We start from the raw sequence: 19,928 nt of genomic DNA, 5'->3' as shown, positions 1-19,928 counted from the left end.
CAATTTAAATTTTGAATTCGCTTCAATATCTATAGCCGATATTTACATATATTTTTAAAGATTTTATTACTCCTTGACAAACGAATAAAAAAGCGTATGGCACTGCCATTTTGGAAAGCCTCATGTGTTGACAGTACTTTTTCGATGAAATGCTTCTTTGTTTTGACATGGGACTGTGGTTTAGCGAATATTGGAATCTGTGTACCAAGGGGGGTGGGCCGGGGCTCAGTTTCCAAATTTTCCAGCTAAATAACTTTGTTCAAACGAAGCTGCGACCCTAACTTATTGACCCTTGCGCTTACAAAACTGCGTACGCTAATGTTTGCGTATGCACGCCTCCGCACTGAGGTAGTCATAGTGTCCAGGCATGCGTGGCAGCCAGAAGGAAAACCTACAGCGTCATTCTTACTTAGCATGTAAAATATTAAAATCAATCATACGCCTCGTGTAGGAAAAACTTTCTGTTTGAACAAATGTTTCGATTCATTTTATGACAAATATCAACTTTGATTCAATGATGCAGTCACCTTTCACACCAGGATTAAATAGCATTTAACTTTAACGGGGTAAAATATTCAGATACAACATCGCTTCTCTACACAGGTTGTATTTTTCCACACCATTTAGATCATTAACATCAGTATACGAAAAAATTACATAAAGATCAGAAAGACAAATCAGAAAGACAATTTTAATTTACAAAAGTGTCGATGCATCGCCCGATGTAGCCAAGAATTCATGAACAACATCAATTACTTCGTTTCGATTCGGTTAGTATTTACAGTCAATGGGTCCTATTTGTCCTGCAAAACAAACCGAAAACGAACAAATTTTGATAATTCCATTGCAATAGACATAAATCGTTCATATTTTATTATTATATTCAAATAAACGAATCTTGATGACAAAATATCTTCATGTTAATGATGAAAGCATATTCTTTCGGATAAAACAAGTACTTCATGCAGAGGACTTAACAAATTTACTTTTTCAGTTACAAGATTTATTACATGCCTCAATATGAGTGCAAATAAGTGCATTGATGTGAATATAAACATCCGGGGAGTTAGCGGGCCGTGTGAACAATGTACTGACGGGTTTTCATAGTTACCCGGTCCGATGAAGCCTTTCGACGTTTTCGACGTCAAATAGACGCTTGACGCTAGATGTAGCGCGCACTGCTATTATGACTTTCATTGAAATCTGTTTGTTGCTGGTCGATAATGGTAAAATTGTCTGAGAATGCCGTTCACGTAACTTAATGTTATATGGCGTTAACTGTGAAGAGGCATGTAATAAAAATATTATTACCTGAAGACATGGGTTTATGCGTCCTCGCAGCAGGAGACAATTTGTCCTCTTGGCGTCGTGCAAATTGTCACCTGCTCTCGCGCTCATAAACCTATGTATTCAAGCAATAGTTTATAATATACATGTAAATTTGGTCATTTTAAAGTATGTGTGATGTAATGCGCTCATATCAGTATTTAGAAAATCGACACACGAAGCAATTGGTTTCTCCGAAACTGACCGTGTTTCATTTTGCTTCTTGGCACAGTGCTGCAAATTGACCACTTCTCTTCATTTTCTCAATGCTTCATTGAACCAGTCAGTGAGGTTGCTGTCTTTCCTCGTCGCTAAACCCAGCCCTTGTGCGCAGTGCATGGTGTCTCCAATAGCCTGGAAACCTCAGGGGTGCCGCCTGCCAATTTCAAAATGTACACCTTCACCGTTTACGGTGGGTAACTCCAGCGCGAACACGGCATCGACCTATTTACAGAGAAGGTGGCGGAAGTTACATGAAATAGTCAATTTAGTAAGTTTTCCATCGGATTCGAACAACGCTACCTACACACCCGGAGTCGGCGATCAAAACAAATCGGTTGAATATTTTCCCATCTCTGAAAAAAAATGGTTCAGTCATTAAATTGCTGCAATTTTGGCCCGGACCCTCATAGCTGCTAGGGTAAACAAAGCACATGCACGCTCAGTCAATATATTGTGTTGAATGTATGTATGCCATCCTTGTAAACAGATATGGCTGCCTGGTGGACTTTTTGTTATCATTTGTGTCACAAGCAGAACAGCCGAAAGATATGCATCAATCGATTCTTTTTTAAGCTGGCACAACTAACGTGACTTTTTAAATTTTCATTTTGACAGTTAGAGAGGGTGTAATCAATCTCAGACGATTCCTTGTTGTCGGAGAACCAATGTACACATCTTATCCTGGCCTGCAATGGTACGATGAACTCACTGTTGAGAATGCGTATCGCTTCCGAGCAGTTACAGTGAACACATGCGCATGCGCAGTAGCGTTTGTGGTTCGTATTCATTAAACTCATATTCAAACATACTTATAAAAAAGTACATTGCAAACAAATGTGGTGCAATTATTGGGCCTACAGGCCGAATAACAAACGAGTAAACACAAAAACTTCACAAATCAACAAACAAACGGACAAATAAGTGCCCATTCGATAACTTGTTCGGAGTGTGGTTTGACCCACCTCATTTTTCTCCAAAAACTGAGGCAGATACGGAAGATCCACAACATACGACTTAAACTTCGTACTGTTCGCACCGACTACCTTGTGCCCGATGAGGCATCGGTAGTTGCTATGCCATCCCTCGATGAACACTAAAGGAAGAAAAGATAGATTGATCAAAGTTCATGTTAATGAGTAAAAAACTCAGTGTGGTTGTATCTGTCTCTGTAAATCAGATTTTCTCTAAATCTAGAGGTCTGTTGCTGACGTCGTAGTGAATACACTGAAGAAATTGCAGCACAGGAAGTGAGATCAAACTATTTGATAGCTGATGAAGTGGCGTTGAAATGTTAGCACACGTTTTCAAATGGGTGGGTGTCGTCCCGTCTGCGAATTTCTGGTTTATAAACATTGCCTCTTCCCAGGCATTTTTTTTAATTTTTCAATCCATCATCCAACAGGCGTTAGCCCAATTACAGGATGAGGTACCCATTACCCACTACCCCAATGGAGCAATGAGGAGTAAAGTGCCTTGCTCAAGGGCACAACACCGTCTCGGACTCACCATCCTCTGATAGTGAGACCGGTACCCTAACCACTGCCCCATGGCGCCTCCCTCAAATGCAATGAATGTCTAGCGAATGCGAAGTAATTCAGTATTTGATGCGACTTCATAGTTCACCAAAGTTTGTAACTTTCGAATCATTGCAAGAGTTTGCTAAATAATTTTGTCTGCGCTCCTTCGTTTATAGCGGATAGGAGTTTTTGTACATCCACCATTTTAAAATTTTGGTTTTGGACAAGGGATGTTGGGATACGTTGTGTGTAGCAGAAGACCGGTTGTATGGGTCCCATACGCACTGCCGCAGACAGGACGAGCCCCTCCCTTTACCTCTTTGGCACCATTTTCTAGAAATTTACTGAACTTTGTATTGTCCGCATTTATGGCGTCTCTTCACGAAAAAGTGCCTCAATGACGTCCTCGATGCATACAATAAACGTATTCAGAATCTTGTTACGGGTTAAGTAAGTATTACAAGTACTTTTGTAAATAATAATATCATGACTTTTGAAAGCAAGCAACGCACTTTGCGATTCAGGTTTTATCCTAGATTGGAAAAAAGTGAAAATTCTTTAATTTGTGCTGCGTTATCAATGTATGTGCGTCTCAATAGTGCTTTTTGAAAATATTGTATAGGGACTGCTTTTTATTCTTCGCTTTTTTAGTTTTTATATTAGTCTCTTTTTAAACATTTTAGCGTGTCATATGTGTTGGTTCTTGAAATAAATTATTATTATTATTATTATTATTATTATTATTATTATTATATTATTATTGTTGTTATTGTTGTTGTTGTTGTGTTGTTGTTGTTTTTGTTGTTGTTAATTGTATTTTTTCATCCGGATTGCTGATTCCAAATTCAGTGTAATGAGTGTACCGAATCGTATTTTATAAGATGCTCTCCATCGATCATTGTGATGAAGTGCAAAATTAACGTATGTTCGAGGTCTTGCAGGTGAGAGTAATGCAGACCATGGCTATTTTAATTATGGGAATAAAGGACGGTCTTCATTATACGTCAAGCTAGACGAACATCTTCAATTTGTCGGTATATATAGTACCTACCTATCTTCTTTCCCGTTATGTCTGTCGTGTCAAATTTATCAGTATTCCCTTCTTTGACGTAGAAACGTGCGCTTCCTGTGTACTCCCAGACTGGGTCAGTGAATGATAATATGTTATTCAATTGTGCTTTGCGCAATAAAGCAGGCATCGAACTGTCTAGCCAGAAGTCCTATATTCAAGAAATCAAAATAGATTAAAATTAAACCAAACAGACAAAGCATAATAGGTTTCCCAAGCTTCAAAGTGGTTTCCGTCAAATCTGATGCTATGCCAATGTTATATGTGAATTTATTATGAGAAGCTTAACATAATGTGTAGAACGAATAATGAGTGGTGATTGTGGTATGGCATTGTTTAGCATGCATTGCTTTGGTATGGCATCTCTGCATTCTCACTTCGTTGTCCAACTACAATATTTATAAAAGAAAACCTTTTCCTAGTATCTGGTCTCCATCTTTGGTTGACGTTAGACAGTGAGAAAATGGATGATCTTGCAGTTTACAGATTTTGCCTGCTTCCTTGCACACTTTGCAATTGAGAGAGAGAGAGAGAGAGAGAGAGAGAGAGAGAGAGAGAGAGAGAGAGAGAGATATGAGTTTGTCACGACGCAAAAAGGTACAAAAGACTTGAGAAGGCAAGGCAGTAAAGAACATATGCATACGTGTACTTGTTACCTTTTCGTTTGACGATGAGGAAATGTTCGCGCCTACCTTATGCTCAGAATATGACAATATAATATAAATATAATATGACATTAAACTGGTCCAATAATCATTTTCATTCAAGGTAATACATTACCAGGTCCATGGGACATTTGAGATTTACAAATTTAAGTAGGACCATCCTGAACCAATGATAGTTAGTGGTGGTACCAGGTGTCCGGAATGGGTAAGCGTATCCTGCTAGCATGCTACACCCGTCAGGATTGGTCCCAAAATTGTCTAAATATTGTATGAAGTGATACAGTATATAAATCACTGTAATAAGTCAAAGCCGGGAATGCTGTCGCTAATCATTTAGTGACCGAGGTATCATATTTGGCCACAATGTCGTCATATCGACCCTAGAACTTTTGAAAGTCCTCACTAGTCTTTTGGATGTATATCCCTGTCTCACTAGTTTTGATACCAATAAGCTGTGTCTCATAATTCATGTTTTTGTAAATAATATGTAAATAATATATGGCGTTTCTGTATTACCTTCGTTGATTAAGTCAACAAAGAATCCTTGCACTCTTCCTCTGTCGCCACTGTAAAAAAATCGATGATCACTCTGAAATGCCCAGTCTAATACTACGTTTTAAACCATTAGGGAGTAATATATTTCTTATTAGTCCTAACAGACAAAGTCCCAGAAGACTAAAGAATTTTATCGCGTTTTCCTACCCGTAAGCCTACGTGCCAGTCTCTCCTCATCATTATGCGGAGCGCCTTCTTGTATCAATCGATAACGCCAATTTATTGTAAATATTTACTCTGCCTTTATTAAAAGCACCGACTGCTCGTCGGGGTCTAGTGATCAGGTGATAAATTCCGCAATTTTTTGAAACACCATCCGATAGGGCACAGAGAAAGCTATTCTGATTATTTTCCCGAGTCCCTAATAATTCGATCATGCATGACGAGAGTGTTCAAAGTTGGTCGAGGACAACATTTGATGTAGTTAATTTCAATTTTTTGTACTATGAGATCTACAAAGGCCACCTGGCAGTCATTTAATTATTTCAGGTCTGGAGCAACTAACCAAACATGTGCCTGTAGCATTCTTTTATTACTAATTTGCACAAAGACTACATCATACACACTTAATGTCACTAACCAGACCATATTTGTTAATTTTCATGTCCTTGTTATAACAGAGAAGTCTTAAAGTAAATTTTAAACTTAACAAATTTACAATTCATATGCACACTTACTTGTTTAAAATAACATGGTACTATGACAAATGCGTGCTCGTTAGTTTAATATATGTTTAATATAGTGAACACCAGGGAATATATCATCGACGAAAGCTTACGGGGTAGTGGATTTATTAGAATGCACACAACAAACGAAGCTATTTGGGGAGAGGAAGTTTAACTGAGTACATTTATCGTTTGCAATTCTCACTTATACATGCCACAGTTACGCCATGAAACCGTATATTTGTATTGATTCAACGTACAGATTTTGTTTCGAAATTTTTGATGTTGATAAAACCTGTCAGGAATTTAAACTTTGCAAAACTACATCAGCAATTTCTCGTTGAGAGTTTTTAATCATAACTTTATCGTTAGATAGTTGCATTTCAGCTACTTGTCCATGCTTCCTGTGTATCATATCAAGATAGAAATGAACATGTCATCAGTGAAGGATTGTCTGTAACAGCGTCATGGTAACTAAAAGAATGTAGTTTTGACGACGCAGAATCGAATATACTCACATGTAAAACATCGAATAGTTTTTCTGAGCCTGCCCCTGAAAAATATAGACTCCGTCGTCAACTCTTTTCTCGATGCTGTGAACAATCTCTTCCAATTCGCCTTGTAGTATACGTAAAAACAATAACGTTTGAACCAGCTGGTCTCGTCGGTTATTGATCACTTTGACTGCCGCCAACGTCCAAGCTGTGATCGAGGTACCGTCGAGCTGTTGCCATTGGAAGTAAAGAACAGAATCATGGATGTAATAGTTACAGGCGGTACCAAGGGTTGGTTTATGTAAAATTCATGATCACATCGATGTTTATGATTGGCGCCTTTCTACATGAGAAACTGTTACCTTGTGCTAAGTCAGTCTATTTGGCAATTATTAGGGCGAATTTGGAAAAAACTAAGAAACCATGAGTGCCTTAAAACAATGACCAATTTCATCATTTTCATAAAACTGATTTCTCCATTGTTTTTTTTGACGTAGCAACAAAAATAAAAACAGATTGAACGTAGTTTTGCATAAAACGCAGTGTGTACTTTATTAAAATCTTTTACGACTGAACGTTAATGCCCAAGCAGCGAAAATGTATCTTGCTGCCCAAAGTGCTATATTTCCGAGTTTTGCGACCCGGTTATCTAACATTACACTAAGCATTTTAGCGTTGTCCCGGAATTTGAGAGCAATCTGAACAGCCCATTACACACAATGTGATTTAAAGACCGATTAGTTCAAAATGTGTAGTCCTTTTCTTAAACACGCGGATGAAGACGGTACTAAGGAATTAACATGATTGAGACACAGAGAAATAGCTCACAGCATGAGTCTTTCTGTTAGTTTATGTGAGCGAATACAAGCTAGTTGTATGATTTTGGCAGGTGAATGTTTTACATCGATAATATTAGGTTATTCACAACGCGTCTCGAAAAATACCTTCGCTGTACTTAGACATTCATTCAGGTGTTTGTGAATAGCGTTATTACTATAAGGTGTGATCGGTAGAATGCGCCTTTGGGACAGATATTCGAACTCTCAAACATTTCTTTTGTCCGACCATGTGTGGGACTCATCTTTCGGCCTACCATGTGTAGGGCTCCATTTTTGGCCTACCACGTGTAGGGCTCACTTTGAAGTGGAGCGGTTGCAGTCAGAATAATGTAACAACTTCGTCCGGTTATTGAACCACTCTATTTTGGAGTGGGATTTGGCCAAGCGGTTCTGTCTGTTGCCTCTCCGCTAGGCAAGTGGATGCCGTATGTTGTGTGTTCGAGCCCGATTGAAAATTAGCCGTATTCGAAGCTAATGGATTAAACAAAGTTTCCACCGTCTGGTTTTGTGAAAAAAAACCGGGAATATCATTTCCCCCATAACACAGGTATAGGGCCCCTTTTGAATTTCAAACATTGGTAAATATCAGGTGATTTGTTTCTCTAGTACTAAAGTTTGTACGGTGACCGTAAATTTTAATCTTGATTTCGAAAGAGCTAGGATGTCTGAAAGTTTTCTTGAGGAAAGTTTAAGCAAGTTCGAGGCGCATGCTACCTTAAGAGATTCACTTCATAAACTTGTTAAGTTCCTGTACTCGATGCCAAAGTAAGGAATCACAAGGACGAAGATTATATACAAAACTAAAGGTACTCACGTCATTCGTGTAACGTGCCAGCCTTGCTCGCACTATAGATGATGGTACTCGGTCTGACGTCACGGCTTTCAACAATGCATAGGCTCCTGAGCGGTCAAAACGACTTCCAAGTCTCATCTTTAATCCGTTTGGTCCCAAGAATTGTTCGGTTACTTGATTGCGTAGGGCTTCGTATACTCCTGTTTCTAATACATTGCTGTACGTACAAACTACGACTGCAATAGGAAGAAAAAAGGGAAGAAGGATTGTCCAAAACACACAAAATAAATCATGCTTGCATGAGTGTTGATAGTCACTGCGCTGCTCGAATTCTTACCGATAGAATTAGTCCACGTCTGTCCAAGACATTTTCATCCAAACTTGACTTAAGAACACGCCAAATAAATGCATTTACATATTCCGTGATTGTTGGTAAAAGACAGCAACATACCATGGCTAAATGAACAGACACAGGCCACAGTCAGGATCCATCTGATGCCCGCCATGATGGCTACCAAGAACCCCACGTGAGACACAGTCACGCAGGAGGTGACAAATAATAATCCAATCTTGTATAACAGTTTTTTAACAAAGACCCCTGGCGTAAACTTTATCAACCGAGCCTCTCTTTTCACCCTGGCTATCTGCAACTCCATACATCAAAATTGCCGTCTGTTTTGATTTATGATATTCACTAAGTGTCACCATTGCTGCGTGTTATCGACAAATCCACCTCCTTTGGGCCGCAGTAGAAATTGATAAAAAATGAAACTGCTGTACAGTATCTGTTTGCGGCACATGACTAGTCGAATTGCTCGGTGGGTGCTCCATTTTTAGCAATTCTGGTTGGCTCAAAGTATATTTTACAATGTCTGTACGGATACTTCATGCACGTGCTGTGCGGTGTGCTCTGTGTAACAGGAACTGTACTTGAGTGAATTTACGGCAAATTATAGTAAAAGTACCGGGATCCATACAGAAAATTTGGTAACATTGGTTACATAAATATGTCGACATACTGACCTGTCTTGTTAATACTGACGCTAGCCTTTGAGTCATAAAGCCTGAAGACAATGACATTACTCTCTACCACCTATCACTCCTCCAAAGTCAGATGAAGTGATTCGACTGGACCCATAAGTTCAAGCAAATTACCAGAAATTGGTTGTCATGGTTACTTACCCTGGCTTAACGAGCAAAGACTCGCCACTGTTAGTGTCCACCATGCTCCTGCCACACAGACTTCTACGGACAATATTTGTATGATGTAACCGCAGTGTTATCGGATACAATCGCTGTCACCGGTAAGGAGCAAGGCTTATTAAATGATATCCTTCCTTAAATTATCGTCTTGATTTACTAGACTTAGTGATTTTCATCAGTCATTCCGATAACCCTAATTGATTGATTTGATATAAATCATGGTACCATTTTAGCATAGGAGTGGTGGAAAGCTAATACTTCAACGCCGATGAATAAAATCAACATGGTTGAAGGTCGGCCTGCACTAAATCTTGATTGCTCGAAATATGAAATTTCTATCGTTCTTTGCAAAACAATTGGCATATTGCATCTCTCGGAAGCGGCATATTTACCACTAACCTTATTATTTCAAGTGGATGTGTCCGACAAGTGACTGATTGCGCCAACTACTTGTTTTTTACCTTTTGACATCAGGCAGGACACGCTAAAGGCTTCGATTAGTTCGCATTGAACACCTTCAGGTCAGGAAGAAATTAAGGATTCCATGGTCTAACACAATAATAAATGGTAATACTTAACTTGTGGCTGATATACGAGATAATAGAGCTCGTCTACTTCATGCAAAAAAGTTCAATTTGCTGTGGACACATGTAGTTGACCGATTACAAACCAACATTGTAATTTTATTACTCATCGACAAACTAATAAAAAAGTGTTTTAGTGAGCCATTCAACATTGTGCGTACATGGCACTGCCATTTTGGAAAGCCTCATGTGTTGACAGTACCTTTTCGATGAAACGCTTCTTTGTTTTGACATGGGACTGTGGTTTAGCGAATATTGGAATCTGACTACCAAGGAGAGTGGCGACGGGGCTCAGATTTTTATAAATTTTCTCCGGCTAAGTAACTTTGTTCAAACGAGGATGCGACACTAACTTATTGACCCTTTCGCTTACAAAACTGCGCACGCTAACGTTGGTGTATGCGCGCCTCAGCCGGTAGTCATAGCGCCCAAGCATGCTTGGCAGCTAAAAGGAAAACCTACAGCGTCATTCTTGCTTGGCATGTAAAATATTAAAATCAATCATACGCCTCAAGGGTGTGTAGTAAAAACTTTCTGTTTGAGCAAATGTTTCGATTCATTTTATGACAAATATCAACTTGGATTCAATGATGTAGACACTTTTCACATAGGCTCAAATGGCAATTAACTTTAACGGGGTAAAATAGTTCAGATACAACATTGTTTTTCTGCACTGACTGTATTTTATCCACATTTTTAGATCATTAACCTCAGCGTACGAAAACATTACGTAGAGATCAGAAAGACAAATCAGAAAGACAATTTTAATTTACAAAAGTGTCGATGCATCTCCCGATGTAGCCAGGAATTCATGAACAACATTAATTACTTCGTTTCGATTCGGTTAATATTTACAGTCAACAGGTCCTCTGTGTCCTGCAAAACAAGCCAGAAAAAGAAAAAAAAAGATGATTTCATTGCAATAAATATAAATCTTATTTTCTTATCTCATTGCAATAAATATCGTTCTTATTTTATTATTATATTCAAATTGTAAAGAAGTGTGTAAAGGAAACTTCTTGCTGTTCGGAATCAGGATTCAGGGGAACTTCAGACCACAGTACGCGTAGATTGAGTGAATATAGATCAGGCGACACAGGAATTAACGTTGCGCTCGAAACTTTATTCCCCGGGTCAGCCTGATGGCTGCCTGGGGCAACTCTTAGCTCCGAGAGCCTGGAGATATGCTCACTCCAAGCCCCCAAAGTCTGACTCTCAAATTTACAATACTTTGTCGACAAGAAAACTTGCCAACGCTAGTTTCACAATGATTAATACGTAGTATGTATGAGACATGTCACAACACCATTGTTTTAAATCCAAGCTGTGAAAATATGAAAAGCGATACTTGACAGCTACAGTTCTGATAAAAGTTCGACTACTTTGTCTTTCTATTGTCCAACCTTGCGTGAGACATTTCATGCATAATCATAGGAATTCACGAGACACGCGGGTGCCTGGAATGGCGCTGCCATTGAATTTAAACAAAAGAGACTTGAAAATGTAATTTGCCGCGAATTTTGAAGAATTACACCTCCGGTAAATCGTGGGAATTCAAGCCCGAGTGGCGAAATGTTGTAATTTGGCGAATTACTAGAATGAAGTTTACAGTAACCGGTACAAATTATAAAAACATGACAATTATATTCAAATGAATCTTGATGACAAAATATGAGCACGTTAATGATGAAAGGATCTATTACCTTCGAATAAAACAAAAATATAAGATTATTACTTGTGTCGACGTGAGTGCAAATGAGTGCATTGATTTGAATTGGAACATCCGGGGAGTTAGCGGGCCGTGTAAACGATGTAGTGACCGGTTTCCATAGTTACCCGGTCCAGTGAAGCCCTTCGACGTATTCGACGTCAAGTAGACGCTTAACGCTTGATTTAAAATATCCATGCGCGAACTGCTATTTTGACTTTCGTTCAAATCCATTTGATGCTGGTAGATAATGGTAAAATTGTGAGAGAATGCCATGCATGTGACTAAATGTCATATAGCGTTAACTGTGAAGAGGTATATAATAAAAATATTATGTCCTGAATACATGGGTTTATGTGCCCTCGCAGCAGGAGACAATTTTCCCTCCTGGCGTCGGGTAAATTGTTACCTGCTCTCGGGCACATAAACCAATGTATTCAGGCAATAATATATAATATTCATGTAAATTCGTTCTTTTTCAAGTATGTGTGATGTAATGTGCTCAAAATATGTGAAAAATTGATACATGAAGCAATTGTTTTCTTTGAAACTGACCGTGTTTCATTTCTGCTTCTTGGCACAGTGCTGCAAATTTACCACTTCTCTTCATTTTTCTCAGTGCTTCATTGAACCAGTTAGTAACGTTGCTGTCTTTTCTCGTCGCTAATCCCACCCCTTGTGTACAGTACATGGTACTTCCAATGGCTTTGAAACCTTCAGGGGTGCCACCTGGAATTTCAACACCACCGTTTGCGGTGGGGACCTCCTGCGCGAACACGGCATCGACCTATTTACCGAGAAGGTTGCAGGAGTTATATGAAATAAGTCAATTTAGTAAGTTTTCTATCGGGTTGAAACAAGGCACCTGCACACCCGGCAAAGAATTTGGCGATCATAACAAATCGGTTGAATATTTTCCCATCTCTGGAAAAAAGCTGGTTCAGTAAGTCGTTAAATTGCTGCAATTTTGGCCCTGACCCATCAATGCTGCAAGGGTAAACAAAGCACATGCAGACGCTCAGTCAATGCACTGCATTGTATGCATGTATGCTATCCTTGTGAACAGATATGGCTGCCTGGTAGACGTTTAGTCATCATTTTTTCACAAACGGGACAGCCGAAAGATTCCTTTCTAAGCTGGCACAACTAAAATGACTTTTCAAATTTTCATTTTTTACATTTAGAGGGGTGTAACCAATCTCAGACGATTCCTTGTCGTCGGAGAACCAACGTAGACATCTTATCATGGCCTGCAATGGTACGATGAACGCACTTTTGGAATGCGTGGGACTTCCAAGCAGTCAAACTGAAGACATGAGCATGCGCACTCGTGTTTGTGGTTCTCGTATTATTCAAACACACTTATAAAAAAGTACATTGTAAACAAATGCGATGCAAGTATTAGGTCCAAAGGCCAAACATCAAACAAAAACAACCAAACGGAAAACCAAATGCCCATTCGATAACTTGTTTGGAGTGTGGTTTGACCCACCTCATTTTTCTTCAAAAATTGAGGTAGATACGGAATATCCACAATATATGACTTAAACTTCGTACTGTTCGCACCAACTACGTTGTGCCCGATGAGGCATCGGTAGTTGCTATGCCATCCCTCGATGAACACTAAAGGAAGAAAAGATAGATTGATCAAAGTTCGTGTTAGTGAGTAACGAAACACTAGTTGCAATGTGGTTGTTGCACAACTTTCGTTTCGGTGAAATGTCTGTAGGTGTCTCGGAATCATACATTCTCTAAATTCAGAGACTGACGTCGTAGTTATTAAACAGAAGATTAATTAGATGCATTCTGAAGGTGTGGCAGATCGTCCATGTAGCCGACACGAACACGAAGTGTCTGTTACCGGCTACCAAAACTATGAAAAATAGTAAAGAATGAGCTACAAAATCACTATCAGTTTTAAGTTGCAGGTAGAATAAGTCTGTGCCTTTGTAAAAAATAATATAAAAATAGTAGAAAGTGAAGAACCAGCTGAAAGTTAGTTGAGGTGACCTTGACCGCATATCATTTGCATCTCATTGTCGGCTACATGGACTGTGTGCGAAGGTGTGTCGGCACAGGAACTGAGGTCAAACTATTTCCTAGCTGATAAAGTGCCGTTGAAATGTGAGTATACGTTTTCAAAAAGGGGGGGGATTGGCTTCGTGCCGCCTGCGGCTGCGCGAATTTCTCCTTTAACTTTTGATAAACATTGCCTCTTCCCAGACATTTGAGGGGAATGTCGACTGAATAAGGCATGTTCATAGTTCACCAGTTTAGAAGCTTTCAAATCATTGCAAGACTTTGCCAAAGAATTTGTGTTTGCGTCCCTTCGTTTATTGAGGACAGGAAGATGCTCCGGCAGAGGTCTCCAGTTTTGGTGCAACTGGTCTTTAATTTTTTGGATATGCACAAGGGATGTTGAGATACATCGGTAATAGCAACAGACAGGTTGTATGGGTCCCATACGCACTGCCGCAGACGGGACGACCCCCTCTTTACCTCTTTGGCACGAATTTCAAGCAATTTACTGATTCTGTGTAATTGAATTTTTTCATCCTGATTGCTGATTCCAAATTCAGTTTCATGAGTGTACCGAATCGTATTTGATAAGTTGCTCAACAACATTCCATTGATCATTGTTATTGATGGAAGGCGATGAAGGTCTGGCCTCAATTGCCAGACTGCGTCTGTGCTGGGTTCGCCAAATGCGCCAATAGGGACGAAACGGCAATCAGCGAGTGTCGAAGTAGCAGCTGACGCGCGGCTCGGCCACTCGTACGGCAGATGAAGTGCAAACGCATGGAGGTTCGAGGTCTGGCAGGTGAGAGTAATACAGACCATGGCTAGTTTATTTATGGAAATAAAGAACGGTCTTTGTTAGGTCAAGCTAGATGAACACATTCAATTTGTCAGTAATATAGTACCTACCTATCTTCTTTCCCGTTATGTCTGTCGTGTCAAATTTATCAGTATTCCCTTCTTTGACATAGAAACGTGCGCTTCCTGTGTACTCCCAGACTGGGTCAGTGAATGATAATATGTTATTCAATTGTCTGCTTTGCGCAATGAAGCAGGCATCCAACTGTCTAGCCAGAAGTCCTATGTTCAAAAAAATCAAAATAGGTTAAAATTGAACCAAACAGACAAAGCATAAATAGGTTATCCAAGCTTCAAAGTGGTTTCTGTCAAATCTAGATGCTATGCCAATTTTGTATGTGAATTTATTATGAGAAACTTAACATAATGTGTAGAACGAATAATGCGTAGTGATTGTGGTATGGCATTGTTTGGCATACTGTGCTTTGGTATGGCATCTCTTCATTTCACTTCGTTGTCCAACTACAAAATTTATAAAAGAAAACCTTTTCCTATTATCTGGTCTCCATCTTTGGTTGACGTTAGACAGTAAGAAAATGGATGATCTTGCAGTTTACAGCTTTTGCCTTCTTCCTTGCACACTGTGCAATTGAGAGAGAGAGAGAGAGAGAGAGAGAGAGAGAGAGAGAGAGAGAGAGAGAGAGAGAGAGAGAGAGAGAGAGAGAGAGAGAGAGAGAGAGAGAGATGAGTTTGTTACGAGGCAAACGTGAGACGGCAAGGCAGTAAAGAACATGTGCATACTGTACTTGTTATCTTCTCGTTTGACACGAAGGAAATGTTCGCGCCTACTTCATGCTCGGAATATGACAATATAATATAATTTTATGTTTTTGTAAATTGCATATGCCATTTCTGTATTACCTTCGTGGATTAAGTCAACAAAGAATCCTTGTATTCTTCCCTCGTCGTCTCTGTAAAAATCAATGATCACTCTGAAATACCCAGTCTAATATTATTTCTAAAAATATTAGAAAGTCATTCATCTTCCTTATAAGTGCTAACAGACAATTCCTAATATTAATTCAATCATGCATGACGCGAGTGTTCAAAGTTGGCAAGAGGACAATGTTCTATAGCATGATGTCAATTTCAATTTGATTTACTATGACATCCACTAAGGCCACCTGGCAGTCATTTAATTACCACATATTTCAGGTCTGGAGCAACTAACCACACATGTGTCTGTAGCATTCCTTCATTACTAATTTGCACAAAGACTACATCATACACACTTAATGCCACTAACCAGACCATATTTGTTATTTTTCATGTTCTTGTATTACAGACAAGCCTTAAACTAAATTTTTAAACTTGACAAATTTACAATTCATATGCACACTTACTTGTTTAAAATAACATGGTACTACGACAAGTATGTGCTCGTTAGTTTACTATGTGTTTAGTATAGTTAATACCAGGGAACATATCATCGACGAAAGCTTACGGGGTAGTTGACGAAAAACGAAGCTATTTGGGGAGAGGAAGTTTAGCTGAGTACATTTATCGTTTGCAATTCTCACTTATACATGCCACAGCGTTGATTCAACGTACAGACTTTGTTTCGAAATTTTTGATGTTGATAAAACCTGTCAGGAATATAAACTTTGAAAAACTACATCAGCAGTTTATCGCGTTCGGCGAGAGTTTTTAATCATAACTTTATCGTAAGTTAGTTGCATTTCAGCTACTTGTCCACACTTCCTGTGTAAGTATCAAGATAGAAAATGAACATGTCATCAGTCAGTGACGAATTGTCGGGAACAGCGACATGTTACCATAATGTAGTATTGACGACGCAGAATCGAATATACTCACGTGTAAAATATCGAATAGTTTCCCAGAGACTCCACCTGAAAAATATAGGCTCTGTCGTGAACACTTTTCTCGATGCTGTGCACAATCTCTTCCAATTCATCTTGAAGTATACGTAAAAACAACAACGTCTGAACCAACTGATCTCGTCGATTATTCATCATTTTGACTGCCGCCATCGTCAAGCTGTGACCGAGGTACCGGTCGAGCTGTTTCCATTGGAAGGAAAGAACAGAATCATGGCTGTAATAGTTACAGGCGGTGCCAAAGGAGTCGGTGAATGTAAAATTGAAGATCACGTCGATGTTTATGATTGGCGCCTTTCTACATGAGTAACTGTTACCTTGTGCTAAGTCAGTCTGTTTTGCCATTATTAGAGCGAAATTGAAAAAAGCTAAGAAACGACGAGGGCAGTAAAACAATGACCAATTTCATCATTTTCATAAAACTAATTTCTCCACTGTTTTTTTTTGACGTAGCAACAAAAAATAAAAACAGTTGAATGTAGGTTTGCATAAAACGCAATGTGTACTTTATTAAAAACAGTGACGCTTTTGATTTTACGACTGAACGTTAATGCCCAAGCAGCGAAAATGTATCTTGCTGCCCGAAGTACTATATTTCAGAGTTTTGCGACCGGGTCATCTAAAATTAAACTAAGCGTTTTTAGCGGTGCCCCGGAACTCGACAGCAATCTGAACGACCCATTATACAGACTGATTAAAAGACTGATTATGTAGTCTGTTTCTTAAACACGCAGATGAAGACGCTATTAAGAAATTTACATGACTGAGACACAGAGCAATAGGTTACACCAAGAGTCTTTCTGTTAATATGTGTGAGCGAATACAAGCTAGTTGTATGATTTTGGCAGATGAATGTTTTTCCATCGATAATATTAGGTTATTCACAACGCGTCTCGAAAAATACCTTCACTATACTTAGACATTCATGCCGGTATTTGTGAATAACGTTATACCTTATTAAAGGTAGAATGCGCCTGTAGGACAGATATTCGAACTCTCAAACATTTCGTTTGGCCTATCAGTTGTGGCCTCAATATTTGGCTTACCATGTGTAGGGATCATTTTAAAGATTAGGCCAAAGTAATTAAATTCTTTGTTTTGCGTCCACTCAAAATGGGAAAAGGTACGCGACTGAGCGGCTCAAAAACACACACAACAAAATTAACACAATGTAATTTGAGTTCAGAAAAGTTAAGAGGTTATGTCCTAAAATTTCCTATTCAAATACACTGTGTGCGTTTTACATGAAAACCTTTAAAAACCTAAGCGGGTAGAGACGCAAAACAAAGAATTTAATTACTTTGGCGTTATTGATTAAACAAAGTTTTCAGTCTCTTAACTTTCTGAAAAACAGAAATCATTTCCCCTATAACACAGGGATAGCGGCCATTTTGAATTTCAAAAATCGGTAAATATCAGGTTTATTTGTTTCTCTAGTACGAAAGTTTGTACGGTGAACGCAAATTTTAATCATGATTTCGAAAGAGAGTGGTCGAAAGTTTTCTAGGGGAAAATTTGAGCAAAAGTTTAAGTCTTTCTCTTTCGAGGCGCATACTACCTTAAGAGATTCACTTCATAAACTTGTTAAGTTCCTGTACTTGATGCCAAAGTAGGGAATCACAAGGACGAAGATTATAAACAAAACTCAAGGTACTCACGTCATTCGTGTAACGTGCCAGCCTTGCTCGCACTGTAGATGGTGGTACCCGGTCTGACGTCACGGCTCCCAAAAACGCATAGGCTCCTGAGCGGTCAAAACGACTTCCAATTCTCATCTTTAATTCGTTTTGTCCCAAGAATTGTTCGGTTACTTGATGGCGCAGAGCTTCGTATACTCCTGTTTCTAATACTTTGCTGTACGTACAAATTACGACTGTAATAGGAAGAAAAAGGGGAAAAGACCGTTCAAATACACACACAAAATTTCATATACTCGCATGAGTGTTGGAATAGTCACTGCACCGCTCGAATTCTTTCTTACCGATAGAATTAATCCACGCCTGCCCATGAGATTTACATGCAAACTTGACTTAAGAACACGCCAAATAAATGCATTTACATATTCCGTGATTGTTGGTAAAAGACAGCAACATACCATGGCTAAATGAACAGACACAGGCCACAGTCAGGATCCATCTGATGCCCGCCATGATGGCTACCAAGAACCCCACGTGAGACACAGTCACGCAGGAGGTGACAAATAATAATCCAATCTTGTATAACAGTTTTTTAACAAAGACCCCTGGCGTAAACTTTGTCAACCGAGCCTCTCTTTTCATCCTGGCTATCTGCAACTCCATACATCAAAATTGCCGTCTGTTTTGATTTATGATATTCACTAAGTGTCACCATTGCTGCGTGTTATCGACAAATCCACCTCCTTTGGGCTGCAGTAGCATGAAACTGCTATAACAATATCTGTTTGCCGCACATGACTGGACGAATTGCTCTGTACGCGCTCAATTTATGTATGGTATGGATCTAAGAATATTTTACAATGTATGTTATGTACCGATACTTCATACACGGGCTGTGCGGTGTCGTGTGTTACAGAGACTGTACTTGAGTGAATTTACGGCAAATTATAGTAAAAGTACCGGGATCCATACACACAATTTGGTAACATCTTGGTTAGAATGTTACGTCGATAAGTCGATTTTTTTAAATACTGAAGGTGATCTTATATACAACAACATCATATCAGACACATCATAGAACTCACGGTTTAGGGACATGAGGTAGGCTGACAAATTTCAATACTGCCACATACTTTAAACATTATAATGTATCTTGTCATGACTTAAACATTTCTTATATCTATGGTATTGCATTAACCCTTTGAGTGCTGTAATTTTTCCAATCAAAACTTCCGTGCAAGTTTTTCCAATTTTTATGAATTTTTCTGTAATTTTTGTGACAGTTTTGGACCAAATGGACACCACATTTCATTAATTTCAGTTTCTTTTAAAAATTTTGCAAAAATCTGGAGTAAATTTTACAAAGGCGGCACATATTGACTTTGGCGCTCAAAGAGTTAAACTGAAAAAAAAAAACACAACCCCGCAAAAAACCCCCAAAACGGCATCTTCAAAACATTTCAAAAATTTGGTCTTCAGTAATTTGCAATATTTTGAAAAAAATATTTCTGAGAACGACAAAACTGAATGCTACCTTTAACCGCTTCTATTTCCTCAAAACAACGGCTGCAATACATTTCTCCTTTGTTTCACATGTGTTTTTGTGCAATATTTCACAATCAATGAAACGCAAAGTCTTTCTAAATATCTGTATATTTAGGTCAAAACTTGCTACTTTTAGCTGTTTTTGTCAATTTCTAAAATCGTCATAATATCAGACTGTCAGACATGTCAGATAATAATATTGTCAATGCTATTTCAGACGCAATTTTATCAAGCTATACTGAATTACTCTCCAAGCTGGTTATTTTATAAATTACCGTTAGGATAAAAAGTATAATTAATATTGTCGCAAAACACTTACCTGAGAGAAACCCTGATGTTTGTCAAAGCATCTTCGCAAATATTGTACTTTTCAAGATTTTGACATAAGTAG

The 19,928-nt window shown here is 38.8% G+C and overlaps 1 protein-coding gene and 1 long non-coding RNA gene across 3 annotated transcripts; both read right to left on the bottom strand.

Annotated features, from left to right (window-relative positions):
- Positions 1–664: 664 nt before the first annotated feature.
- On the bottom strand, positions 665–18,562 carry LOC139143424 (histidine-binding periplasmic protein-like). 2 transcript variants are annotated; one of them, XM_070713729.1, is made up of 9 exons: positions 18,451–18,562; positions 18,014–18,228; positions 16,333–16,538; positions 15,379–15,428; positions 15,003–15,098; positions 14,569–14,739; positions 13,133–13,263; positions 12,196–12,427; positions 665–803 (listed from the first exon to the last, which is right to left on the bottom strand). In XM_070713729.1, the coding sequence occupies exons 1-9, from the start codon at positions 18,503–18,505 to the stop codon at positions 772–774; spliced, it is 1,188 nt and encodes a 395-aa protein (XP_070569830.1). In that variant the 5' UTR covers positions 18,506–18,562; the 3' UTR covers positions 665–771. The 2 variants fall into 2 exon arrangements, with proteins under 2 accessions (XP_070569830.1, XP_070569829.1); XM_070713728.1 differs by lacking the exon at positions 665–803 and adding an exon at positions 10,093–10,808.
- LOC139143426 (uncharacterized) lies at positions 1,547–6,732 on the bottom strand. The gene is made up of 5 exons (XR_011554587.1): positions 6,538–6,732; positions 5,316–5,365; positions 4,117–4,285; positions 2,511–2,641; positions 1,547–1,770 (listed from the first exon to the last, which is right to left on the bottom strand). It is a non-coding gene; the product is annotated as an uncharacterized lncRNA (long non-coding RNA).
- Positions 18,563–19,928: the final 1,366 nt, after the last annotated feature.

Source organism: Ptychodera flava, chromosome 11, assembly GCF_041260155.1.
Source record: "Ptychodera flava strain L36383 chromosome 11, AS_Pfla_20210202, whole genome shotgun sequence".
Lineage (NCBI taxonomy): Eukaryota > Metazoa > Hemichordata > Enteropneusta > Ptychoderidae > Ptychodera > Ptychodera flava.
The sequence above is the reverse complement of the archived record's forward strand: the minus strand, read 5'-3'. Positions and strand labels throughout refer to the sequence as shown.

Excerpts from the sequence above, each read along its gene's own strand:
- LOC139143424 (XM_070713729.1), bottom strand. The coding sequence starts at position 18,505 with ATGGCGGGCATCAGATGGATCCTGACTGTGGCCTGTGTCTGTTCATTT. Across the intron at positions 15,099-15,378 it reads TGTTGACTTAATCCACGAAG|TGTGCAAGGAAGAAGGCAAA; the intron begins GTAATACAGAAA and ends TCAATTGCACAG. Across the intron at positions 804-12,195 it reads AGAAGCAGAAATGAAACACG|GACAAATAGGACCCATTGAC; the intron begins GTCAGTTTCAAA and ends TTTGTTTTGCAG.